The sequence below is a fragment of the Mus caroli genome, chromosome 6 (assembly GCF_900094665.2).
Source record: "Mus caroli chromosome 6, CAROLI_EIJ_v1.1, whole genome shotgun sequence".
NCBI lineage: Eukaryota > Metazoa > Chordata > Mammalia > Rodentia > Muridae > Mus > Mus caroli.
In genome coordinates, this window is record NC_034575.1 from 36,395,811 (window position 1) to 36,408,789 (window position 12,979).

Below are 12,979 nucleotides of genomic sequence, written 5' to 3' on the forward strand. Positions count from 1 at the left end.
GCAAGAGTCATTAATTTGTCTGACTTAATATCCTAATAAAAATGTCAAAATGTATAGTACTTTCATTTTCTCTCTCTTTCTCTGTCTCTCTGACTAACTCTCCCTCTCCCTCTCCCCACACCCACCCCTACACACACAACTGTCATACACACAGCTGTAAGCAACACATATAAAATACAGTACAAGATTTCACTCACAGGGGAAGCGCAAGATTGCTCAGGAGAAATTGGCCAATGGCATTTTCAAATTTTCAACACGAAAACACCTGTCTACTACTCAGAGGCAGAGAGGGGACCTTTGTTATGTAACTTAATAGAAACACCCAGTTCAATGACTGTGTTATATACTAGCTCCAATACTTTGTGTTCCAAGTTATTTGCCCCAACTCCCCATCATATAACATGAAAGAAGCATTAACTTTCTTACTACCATTTCGTTAAGTAAAAATAAGGAGACATAGTAAGTTAAATGAGAATGGTACTCATAGGGAACTGTATCACAAAACCTAGTACATGTCTGAGGATGAGATTTGAAAGCTGATTCCCTCCTCCCCTCCCCTTTCCAAATTCATTGTTTCTGCTTCCTCTTTGGGTTGGAGATGTACTCTCTCAGCCTTCAGATCTTGTCACCATGCTGCCACCTGCTGCCATTCCTCTGCACAATGCTAGATTCTTCTCCCTGCAACTGAAAGCCCAAGCAAATGGTATCCAAATAGCTTTTGATTGTGCCCTCTTAGCACAGAAAAAAATAAAAGAGGAACCAACAACACATTTCTAATTTTATTGTATGAATTATACAATTATAAAGTCCAACTATATCAGAGCTTCTCATGTGTGATAATGTGAAACTTGCTGTGTTTATTAGTTTTCTCATATAGCTAAGGCACTTGTAGATCTCTTTTAGTGACCTTTGCGCTCCCCTGTGATCTTTCCCTTTTCTCCTCAGATTCCAGATTCTCAACACGTTGCACACCCAGGCCTAAAACAGATACCTCCATAGTTGAATTTATTAAGTTAAACTGTGTAACTTAATCAAGCCAGGAAAAAGAATAAGACATTATAAGTAAACTTTTCTTATTATAATAAATAAGTAAATTTTCAAAATTATGAATAGTACCCCTAGAGATATAAAAGAAGGGAATAAATATGATATTTTCTTCCTCTCCATAAGAACTCCATGACCCACTCCAAACTTCCAAGTTCTATAGAATACACCAATGGAAAGTCTAGAGAAGAATGTCAATAGTTCCTTTGTCTACAGATTAAAAGAAACAACACAGCTGGCTTGTTTAATAGACTCATTCCAAGGTTGCTGAGGTTACATAAATAAATAAAAGGCGAGATAGGACACATAGTCCAAGTCATGTGTTATTTTTATCTGCACAATGCCCTTTTTATCTTTGATAACCAACCTTTAGGCCATTGATTCAATTGTTTTCGTTCTTCCTAATGTAAGGTAAAAGTATTCTTAGAGCTGAGTAGAGGAACTGAGTAGAGGATCACATACAAACCTGTCACCTTCATAAACAAAAGAAAACCAACAATCTGCAATGTTTTACTTTACCAAAAGTGTACTAAACTAAGCTCAGAAATGACTCAAGAGAAAGAGTTCACATTACAACTTCATGGATTTATAAAAACGCCAGCAAGGCTAACAATATGATTTGCTGTGCAGTACAAATTCAATTTTTTCCATAGAAAAATTAAAGTATGATAAATGTATTCATACAAATTGAGTTACATACCTGAATTTTAAAAATGTAAATTATCCTTCCTGCCCACGTTCTCTGGACTTCGCACTCACATATTAGGACACTTATTTATTCATGCACATCTGTCATGACGGTTGGAACCCACATCATCATTCTTCCATATCTTCACAAGACTGAATTTTATGGTGCTGACCACTTTACCACCATCTGAGGTCCTGCAAATGAAAATCAAAGAAATACTAAGTTAAGAACCTCTCTCTCTTGTAACACACCCAGAACACATTTACTTCTAAGGACCATACATTCATATTTATTTTAAGCAGGTCTACTCTATGCCCAGCAAATCACATTACTAACCTTTATGTCATTTCATGAATTCATGAGGGTGCATTGTGAAAATGAACCCCTCAAAGGCTCTCAGCAGCACCCTTAGGGAAAATCACAACACAAGAGATCAAAACTCTACACTATTTTATAGGCCAGGTGGTATAAACACAATCACTACAACAGCATAAATGATGACTTCTAAATCCTAACCACATGAGATAAAACCCATGTCTATTACAGAAGTAAAGCTTGATAGAAGAGAAAAGAAAAAAGCTGTGTATATCTGTAAGGCTAGCCTGCTGGCTCCAAAATCTGATCTTACTTGCTTTCTATTCTTTGATATTTCTTTTTGTTTTCATTTTATTGAAAATGATTTTTTCACATAATATATCTGCTTTTTGGTTTCCCTTCCCTCTACCCATCCCAAATCCTCCCTACTTCCCTTCCCATGAAAATCTACTTCCTTACTGTGTCTCATTAGAAAACATAATTCCAAGGAATAATAATAAAATACAATAAAATAGTTAACAGAAACTAACACATCAGAATTAGACAAAACAAAACAACAAAACCAAATAAATAAATAAATAAATTCCAAAACTCAAAAAACAAAACCAAACAGAGGGATAAGAGCCCCACTAAAATGTCTAAGTTATAGGACACACCCATTTGTATACTCAGGAAGCCACAATATATACACAGAGAAACTGATGTAAATCCATGCAGGCCCTGTGCATTTGACTCTCTCTCTATGAATTCATAGGAGCTTTGATAGTGCTGATTTAGAAGGTCTTTGTTTTATTGGTTTCTTCTGTCCCCTTCAGCTCTTACACTCTGTCTCCTCTTCTGCAGAGTTTATTGAACACTGAGGGTAGAAATGTGATGGAGATATCTGTTTCAGGCCTGAGTGTTCCAAGGTCTCTCAGTTTCTGCATATTATCTTGCTGTGTGTCTCTGTATTTGTTCCCATATGCTGCAGGAATATGCTTCTCTAATAATTGCTGAAGAAGATACATATCTATGCCTGTAAACCGGTGTCATTAGAAGTCAAATCATATAATGAGTAGTTACTGCCAGAATCTTTGGGTCATGATTGCAATAGCATATTTTGTAGCCAGGACTCCATTGTTAGAATATATGGTTTGTGTCTGTGTTTGGTGTTTATGTATCATCTTTGGTAGCTACAAAGTACCTTTCTGTAGGAAAGGCACTATACTATAGTGATGCAGTCTCTATGTAGGTACCAGCTAGATTTCTCCATGTTCAGTGAGTTATGTAGGTCTTGTCTTTAGCAATGGGGCTTTGTTGTTAGATTTTGAGGAACAATCTTTAATCTTGGCAACAGCCTGGGTTGTTTGGGAATTCCCACTGGACTCCTTGATCTAACAATTCATTTAGCTGTAACTCATTCCAACAATGGGATTTTCCTTTGGTAACATGGGATGTCCATTTGGGGGCTCTGTCTCCCCAGTTATTTAGGGGGCTTTATTTGAATTGCTTTCTGTTATGTATACTTCTTAGGGAACTTCTACTGGATTACATTTCTTTACTACTCCTAAAATGGCCCTTAATTTTAGATATCTTTTTCCATATTCTTTTTATCGCTGTACACTGATACGCTTAGAGACAAAGCTGTTAGTCTTTGAGAAAGAATAGCTTCTGAGGTTGAACAAGGTGCCAGGCTTTTCCATACACATATGTAACACACTTTGATTATGTTTTCGTTGCAATATCTTATCCTCTGTAGAAAGCTTGTTTGATCAACTGTCTTTTTCTCTGAGGCCTCGATGAATATAGAAATAACATAGCTCCTTCTTAAAACCAGGAACATGCTTGGTAAAGCCAAAATAGACTGAATCCATGGCTTTGGGAGTTTTCACCAGAGGCCTTGATGTATATCTAGAAATGCTGAGAACTCAAATCTTCACTGAGTATGGGGATATGACTATCAGTTCCCAGGATGCTGTGTGCCCAGCCTGTGATGTTCTGAAGAAACAGTGTTCCTCTCATGCAACAGGTTTTTACTAGCTTCTTGCTATTTTCCAGATAACATATGATAGGTTCTACTAATTTCATCCCATTTCTAACCCAAAAAAGAGTATATAAGAAAATGTACTTCATAATAAAGTTGGTTGGCAAAAGATGTGTCTTTTAGAAGACCTCCTGATCCTAAATTTTCTTATCTTTTCTATCTTTTATCCTTTTTATCTTCTGATCTCCTGGTACTGTCTCCTACGACTCAGTCACTGAGCAATGACCTGTTTGTCCTGGTCATATTTCTTCCATTTTTTGAACTCCATGCAATAGAAACTTCAAAAGTTATAAGGAATCAATGAAATACACAATGAATTCTCACAAACAACATTAAAGAAAAGAGAAAGAAGATGAAAAATGAATTTTAGGGACGATAAAGTAAGGTAGCTCATTCAATGCATTTATTTAAGGGGAAAAACAACCTAGGGTGCATGGCATCTGATGTTTGTCAGTAGCTCCTCCCAATCCATAGGTAACACTAATATAATAATAATAATAATAATAATAATAATAATAATAAATGAAACAGATGCCATCTCAAGCTATAGGCCATCTCTAGATCCTCTAACCTAAGCACTCTGTCTCAAGTAGAATCATGGATTATCAGACACTCTGAATTCTGAATTATCCTGACCCTTCATTCTGGGATGGCACCTTGACATCTATCTCAGGATACCAAGATTCTCCTACATCAATGGTGAGAAGGCAAATCCATGGATCTGCTGTTTACTTTAACACTTTGTAACTTTCTTCATCTTTCATATTATCTTGCAGCACCATAGTGATGATCACAAATTTCCATGAAAAGGGGAGTCTGGAATCTCTCTCTACAAATGTACTCTCCAGTGAGAAAAACTAGGTAGAGCAATAGCTGAAGTTACGACTGACAAGATCTTCTTTGGAAACTTCTAAATTAAGCTTCCTAACATCTTATATGCTCCCAAATCTTGTGAAAGAACCAATATACAAGAAGCAAATCTGACCAGGTCTTGTTCTCTGACGATATGGTTAAAATGATATTAAATATATTTAAACTCCCTATTCATATGTGACTTCTTTATAAATATATGCCTTTAGTTTCCAATAAACTTCCTCTGAATGAAAGGAAGGATCATCATCTCCTACAGAACTCCCCCCCCCCCGTACCTCAGGATGCAAATCAGGAAAGTTAAGTAATAATAATATGTTAGTTATTACTCAACTGAAGAATATTTTTGAGTTGGGACTCTCTGAGTTATCAGGGAGGTGAGAGTTTGTGAAGGAAAAAAAAGAAGAAAAAGAGAGGTGATTAAATTTTACATATTTCCATAGTAAGAACAGATTAGGAAGCAAAGAATAAAGAAGAACAGACCTTGCTTAAAAAAAAAAAGGGACAGGATCAGTTCTAATAACCTAAGAACATTCTAATCTCATACTGACGAAAGAGAAAATCTCATTTCTTATTCACTATAATCCACTTTGAAGATCCAGCTGGATCCTGACCTTTGTTACAGAAGAATAAACAAGGTGGCAATGGGAGGCATCCTAGCATATGATGATTTTACCTAAGTAGCCTGGCAGCTGCTTCATTGTGGTCCTGCTACAAATAAAAGGAGACTTATGGGTTTCAGATGGCTAAGGCTTGTGAGTGTCAACTCTTACAGAATGGCTTCTCTTCAAATGTTCTATCAGCCTGGAGCTCTTATGCATCTCTTGATTCTGTGCTTATTTTTGGAGACTCCCTATGGTCAGGAAAATTGGTAAGGACTTCTCTTTTCTGCATCACCTTCCTAGAAATGTCTTCCCAGTTGGTGATGATACATATGGAATTCCTGAAATTTATGGTTTCACTTTTCAAGTTTCTAAAGTGTGAAGCAATATGTCACTTCTTAAGCCTATATTCTGTGACTAAGGCTTGTGAGTCTAGGTCTAGGTAACAATTGAAAGATTGTGTTTAAACTGATTTTTCTGCCTAGATTATAGTATAATCTTTGGTTATACTACACTATTTCTCATCAATATGGCAAGTATGACAGGAGAGATGAGCTTAGCTTATATTTTTGGGTTAAGCTATAGCTAAGACTTCTCTCTAATTCTAAATTTGGTATATAAAAGCAAAGGATTTTGTATGTTCATGACTCACCTGGTGACAGAGACAAACATTTTGTCTCAAAAAAAGCAATAATAAATCACCCATAGAAGAATTATCTAAATTACACAATAAAGGTCTATATCCTCATCAAGTCTACTATTCAGGGCTCTGCTAATCACACCTGGAGGAGATCTATTTAAACAAACCTGTTTCTTTACATAAGCTTAGTTTTGTGATAAAATTATTCTTTAAGTCTATGACTAAAGAGGGAAAGAAATAATCAGATTCCAGTTCTTACAAAGAGAAAATGAAATGTAAAATTTTCTATGACATTTAGCAAGAGGAAAGCATTGAGTTACAAGGAGAAGTCAGAGTCTACCAGCAGTGTGCAGAATCATATGGGAAAAGAGGATCTACCAGATGGTAATGAAACCATGGAGGTTTGGATGGGGAAACATTACGTGCCAAGGAAGTTTTAGTAGAGAGGCAGAGAACTGGACAACAGAGGGAATAATGTCAAGATGATTTGAGTTTTTTGTGAACTAGAATGTCTTATGTTTCCTATGACAGAACTAAAGAGTAGTGTGTTGAATAAAAAATATTGAGGTGCGTGAGTTTTTACTGTGAGGACAGATTTATTTATATGATGAATTTAACAGATCCTGAGCATATAATATCCTTATCCAAATTCTACTATTGGAAGAAGGTGAGCTCTGAGGTATTTTTAGAAAATTGTCGAAGGAAAATAGAAAGGTAACTGCACCAAGGTAGACTCTGAAGTCATAAATCTCTACCCTGAGATGATGACTGGGGACAGAAAAGATAAAGTGGCTTTGTTTCCCAAGGTCCCCACATTCACCCGATGATTAAGACTGGGTCCATGTATTTTAACTTCTATTTGTCTCATCATATTGGATGTGTGTTAACAAGCAATGTGGAATACTTTGAGAGAAATCACATACAAAGGGTCTTTCCAGAGTAAAGTGTTGAACTTTACAAGTATCTTGCTGACACTTGATACCTGGAGCTCTGTCTGCCTTTCCATACAAGAACACTTAAGTCTTTGACTTCAATATGATTTGGTGTTTCTACCTTTTCTACTCATACAGGAACAATCCAGTTTCAGTAGATATGATAGTTTCTCCAATGAAAGGGAAAAATGAATTTACAGTAACACTCCAAGTTAAAAATAATGTGGGCCAATGTATGGCGGTAAGTAAATAATTGAGAGATAACTTGAAAAAATTATTACAATAGAAACTTTCAATGATTTAATATTTTTCAAAAATTGCCCTTTTTATTTTTTTTCTGTGTACATAGATTTGTAACTTACAGATATGTTATAAATGCATGCTTTTATCCTAAAGGTAAAAGTCTATCCTAAAGGTAATATTATAGTGTTGTGAACACTATAACAACTGGTAACAACTTTTAATTGTGATCTGAGGGTCTTCACAGGGAAACTAGATGAAAATTTAGAGGAAAAAATAGGAAGACTAAAATTCAAGGGAAATGGCAATGAAACAAAGATAAATATGACTGAGTGACAGTGACCAGGAAACGCTATTGGACTCATGGTTCCACCTCCACTCATCTGCTGTCTCTACCTCATGCAGTAATGATGGAGAGTCAAGGAGATATGGGAAGTTGTAAGAAATATAGGAGTGAGGTGATTGTGAACTGTCCCTCAATGTGAGGCCTTACTTGCCCCCAATAAGCACAGGTACACATTGTCCTCACCTTCCTTTGATCTACTTTCCTCTTCAGTAGTTCCAAAATCTTTACTTCCTGCTCAATTCTTTACCAATTCCTTCAACATTATCCTTTGTCTCTTAGAAAGTAGATACAAAAAGAAGGTTTGAAGATTGGAGATATACTTCAGGAGTTAATAGCATTTTTTTTTTTTTAGTATGGCTCACAGCCATATACAGTTCAGTTCCAGAGCATCTGACACTATCTTGTAGTCTGTGTGGGCATTGAACATACATACCCACATAAGAAAAAAGTAAGTAAATAGTTTTTTCAAACTGAATTTAAAAAATCATGAAAAAAGAAAAGGGGAAATTTTACTGATGCCAAAATCCACAACAGAAATATAAGAGTCCTCAAATTTTACCCATACAAAATAATGTTATAAGAAATGATTTTTGATCTTGTATTGGGTAGATATCCAGAAATTCTTTCTATTGCGTTTTTAGCAGAGTATATTGCTTAAGCCACAGAGAAGAAATCATTACTTATATCTGATGATAGATTGAAAATTTTATATCATTGGTTGAAGAAAAACAATATGTCAAGACTAGTCATCCAATTATTTTAAACCTGGGTTTTTTTCTATTTGTATAACAAACCTGTTGTTTTATGTCTAAAATGATACCTTTCATTCAAAAAGTAAAAAGACTCACAAACTCTTGCAAGGGATATAGGTATCAACCCTTTCATCTCACAATGACAAAAATAAGACACTGTGTTACAAGCACAAAAGTATCAAGCTAGAAAACCAAAGTCAGAGAGTTTGGGTTATAAGATCAATTTGCTTGTTAGTCTTTGTCATATTCATTTCAGCACATCAGAGTAGAAAACGTGGTGTCTCCTGTCTTATAAGGGTCTTATAAACCCTTCTTTGTTCTTGAGAAGTTTATATCATTCAGCTTTGACTTCGATTTGGAAATCTTTAGCCTCAGGCTAGACCAACTAATGCCTTATACACAACTCAACAGCAATATATACTCTTTGGCCATCACATTACTAAGTGATCTTTGTAATCCATTATACAATCAACTGATAAGTTAAACATGACCATCCATGTAGTTTCTTTAGTATGCCTCCCCTCCCATTCCCCCAAATCAGTTGTTTGTTTTATTACACTGAATGGGGGCTAAATTTGAATTTGACTTATAAGGTACCCAAAACCTGCTAAGCATTTACTGTATCTGCATAGCTAGGTGGAAATACTTAGGCCTCCTTACCCATAGTGCTTTGTGAGTTTTATATTTTGCTGAATGGTCAAATCCAGGCTGACATTTCTATATTGATACTAGCCCTTCCTCTCTTTCTTCACTCAGGTGAAAGTCAGTACTGTGATGAATCCAAGCATCAAGTACATTTCTTCTCATGCCATTTACACTTCCTGCCTTTGCAGTACAAACAAATACTTCTGGGATATTCAAGTCTCTGGTAAGTGGTAACATTTCCTACCTGCTTATGAATGTTGGATAACAATGATTGTCAGGATGGATTAGAGTGGGAAGAAATTAAAGAAACCAGATCCTAGCAGGAAGAACTGGGGTGGGGAGTCACTGTATACTGATAAGAAACCAAAGTGAAAAAACATGAGGGGACAGAGGACACTGACACTGAATAAAGGGAGTTCAAGCAGCAATTTTTACTTTGGAAATGGACTCAGACTTTGCTAAATCCAGAAGAAGTGGATGAAGCTATGTAGATTTCATGATTTAACACTTTGATTTTCTTTCCTGTAGACAATACTGCCTTACAAGGGAAGGCAGAAGTTGTTCCAGCTAAGAGCATATGTCCTGATGATGAAAAGATATTTCCAGTAACTTCATATGTAGAAACTGCTACACAAAAAATCATTGTATCATGAAAGATGTCTTCCATAGATACATGTCACCAAGCTACCTGTGAAGAAGAGCATTCTTTTCATGTATCTATATCTGTCAGCAAATAAAATAGGGTGAAATGATCTGAGGTCAAATTCTGTTTGGTAAACTAACTTCTACAGCTTCATAATGAACTCTGTATCTTTGTTCTACAAACTACTGTTTATCTGCTCAGACAGCCAAAGGTTTAACATTGTTTTTACAGGACACATTCAACAAAAGTGATAGAGTAAGTGTACAAATCCCAGTGAGTAAGGTGTGAACTGGTTCTCACCACTTAAAGTAGAAGAGAAAATGCCCAGAGATAAAATGAACAGCTGATTGCAGAGTAATATTGAAAAGTCAAAGTGGGATTGAGGAAATATCTCAAGTTCTTCTATCTTTATAGTTCAACTACATCTTCCTGTTCTTCTGAACTATCTGATCTATACCTTTCTTCTTTTCAACTACTGGCCAGGAATAAGCTCAGAGCTTATGGTGCATTTGAATGTCAGATCATTTTGTGTATTGTGTCTTTCATTAAGCAAAATTTGAAGAGTTGAGTTTTGCTGTGTGTGTGTTTCTGTGCTTCTGTGTGTGAAATAGAGGGATGCTGGAAATATGATGTACTGCCAGTGGGAGTATATAAATTTGCAAAAGTTTTTCAACAATGGTCTGACATTATTTTATCAAATATTTTGCATACACACCTAATCTTCCCATATGTTCACAACTGAAAGTTATGACAAGAGATAACACTTCCACTCTCTATTTCCTGGGCCAATATATTTTCTCCAGCAATGATATACTGCTACTTAACAGTAGCTCTCCCAAAATATATGTCACATATTCCACACAAAATATGTCACCCAATGCCTCAAAGAGAATGACATCATGGTCAAAAGAAGTACACAGGAATCTGGATACACTGGCATAGTAAGAGCATAAGAGCTTCAGATATTAAACCTATATTAACAGTGAAGACAAACAGAAGCAAAATTGTGGTAAGAACTTCTGAAGCTGAAAGATACACACGACCCTTCCCCATATCCCACCCCACCAATTCTCACATTAACACCCAGCTTCCTCCAGTTCTTCCTACCCATATCTCCACATACCTAACCTGCTTAGGACTAGATAATGGCATATAGGACTCCTGGAAGTTGGTGGTAGAACTTTCTCAAGTAGCCTAAGCACAGATAAAGATAAGTATGGATCTCCACACTACTTGACAGACTCAGTCGACCAAAGACTAGCATATAGTTGCTACTCTGTTACACAGGGTAGCTATAATCAAAGAAAAAAGAATTTTTTTATAGAAAATAGTCTTTATCAACAGGAATCTCTGGAAATAGTGACCTAACTTGTTTAAACTTCTTACACTAGTGCCCTCTCAACACCCTTGGGAGTGTTATGTAACAACAACAAGAACAACAACAACATCAAAAACATGAGATGGGATATAGTTCTTTGGTAAAATGCTTGGCTGGATATTGAAGACCCAGAATTCAATTTCCAGCACAAAGAAAAGAGAGAAAATAAAAGATTGTTTTAAAAGGATGAAATAAAAATTGTATATCCCAGTTAGAAAGAAATAGACTGTGGGCATAATACCTTTCATTTTCGCTTACTGATGTTCTTAATATGTTCCTGTTTATTTTCACCCCAATTTTAAACTTTAATATTATGGTAGTTAGTTTTAAGTTTTACTGTAATTATTCACTTGAATTTAAACCTATACCAAGGATTGAAATATATTTTATGCTTCTTTTCTTTTTTTGGGTGGGATTTTATTTTTTTTAAAAATCAATTTAGTTTTTACACACCATATTTTTTACCACCCCCCCTCCTGATCTACCCTCTGAATGTTCCACATTTCATACCTCCTCCCCATACCCCGATTTCCACCTGGATGTCCCCAACCCCAACCCCAACCCCTCCTGATATCTAAACTCCCTGGGGCCTCCAGTCTCTTGAGGGTTAGGTGCATCTTTATCTAAAATAATATATGTTTCTATATCCTCTTTCATATCTCTATCACACATGTGTTTCTTGTTATACATTTTTAGGACATTTATCCCTACTTATTCCTTTCTAATTCCACTAATTGAAATGATTAGATGCAAAGAAAAAATGCATAAGCTACAATTTATCCACCAAGTATTTTTTAATTTCTGAAACTTGTAAGAGACAAACTTGGAGTATACAATTGTATTCTCCTGCATCTAAGGTCATAACTGATCTCAAATCATGGTATTTCTTACTAGCTTTCCTATTGTGTAGATTCAAGATAAGAAATTATATAATACTGAAAGTAACATAAAATAAATAACCAAAAGCATTGTTAAAAGGAGAAACCTGTCAACTATTATACAGATTAACATCAAAACTGTTGCCAGCATCTCTAAGTGACAGGAAAACTTGAAGTGTTAAATTTCAACATTGAAGGTAAATAACTCTCAACTGAGATTGTCATACCAATGAATAAATAAATAAATAAATAAGTAAATAAGCAAATATAAAATAGAGAAATAAAAATAGTTCAAGACAAATAGAAGATAAATCAATACAAAACAACTAAGCTAAAATTATAGAAAACTTTTAATGAAATGCCATACACAGGCAGAAGAAAAGAAAGCCTCGTCAGTGACAATGCAAGAAAGAACATATTTCATAAGATGAGCAGATAAACAAAAGAGAGCCAGGAAAAAAAACCAATCATGTCTAACACAGCAAACTGGAAGAGCCTTCATAACAATATGGAAGGTTCCAAAGAACTATCAAGTAGTCTAACCAACTGGAATAACTAAAACAACCATGACAAATAGCAGACATTTCTTAATAATAAAATGGCATTAGTTCAAGAATTAAAAGATGCTGAACAACTGATTTGATTAAAAGATAAATTGCAACATTCTATTTTATGTAAGAAACACACCTATGGTCACAGCTGCAAATTTTGTCTCTGTAACTCCTTCCATGGGTGTTTTGTTCCCAATTCTAAGCAGGGGCAAAGTGTCCACAATTTGGTCTTGGTTCTTCTTGAGTTTCATGTGTTTAGCAAATTGTATCTTCTATCTTGGGTACCCTAAGTTTCTGGGCTAATATTCACTTATCAGTGAGTACATATTTTGTGAGTTCCTTTGTGTTTGTGTTACCTCACTCAGGATGATGCCCTCCAGGTCCATCCATTTGCCTAGGAATTTCATAAATTCATTTTTTAATAGCTGAGTA

At 35.5% G+C, this 12,979-nt stretch overlaps 1 protein-coding gene across 1 annotated transcript; it reads left to right on the forward strand.

Annotated features, from left to right (window-relative positions):
* The first annotated feature begins 5,626 nt into the window (after window positions 1-5,626).
* On the forward strand, window positions 5,627-9,849 carry LOC110297058 (prolactin-inducible protein homolog). Its single transcript, XM_021165850.2, has 4 exons — window positions 5,627-5,811; window positions 7,253-7,355; window positions 9,209-9,320; window positions 9,626-9,849. The coding sequence occupies exons 1-4, from the start codon at window positions 5,672-5,674 to the stop codon at window positions 9,748-9,750; spliced, it is 480 nt and encodes a 159-aa protein (XP_021021509.1). The 5' UTR covers window positions 5,627-5,671; the 3' UTR covers window positions 9,751-9,849.
* Window positions 9,850-12,979: the final 3,130 nt, after the last annotated feature.

What these genes read in the sequence shown, in the direction of transcription:
- LOC110297058 (XM_021165850.2), top strand. Translation starts at nt 5,672, where the DNA reads ATGGGTTTCAGATGGCTAAGGCTTGTGAGTGTCAACTCTTACAGAATG. An exon ending in CCCTATGGTCAGGAAAATTG is followed by an intron (nt 5,812 to 7,252) that starts GTAAGGACTTCT and finishes CTACTCATACAG; the next exon opens with GAACAATCCAGTTTCAGTAG. An exon ending in ATGTGGGCCAATGTATGGCG is followed by an intron (nt 7,356 to 9,208) that starts GTAAGTAAATAA and finishes TTCTTCACTCAG; the next exon opens with GTGAAAGTCAGTACTGTGAT.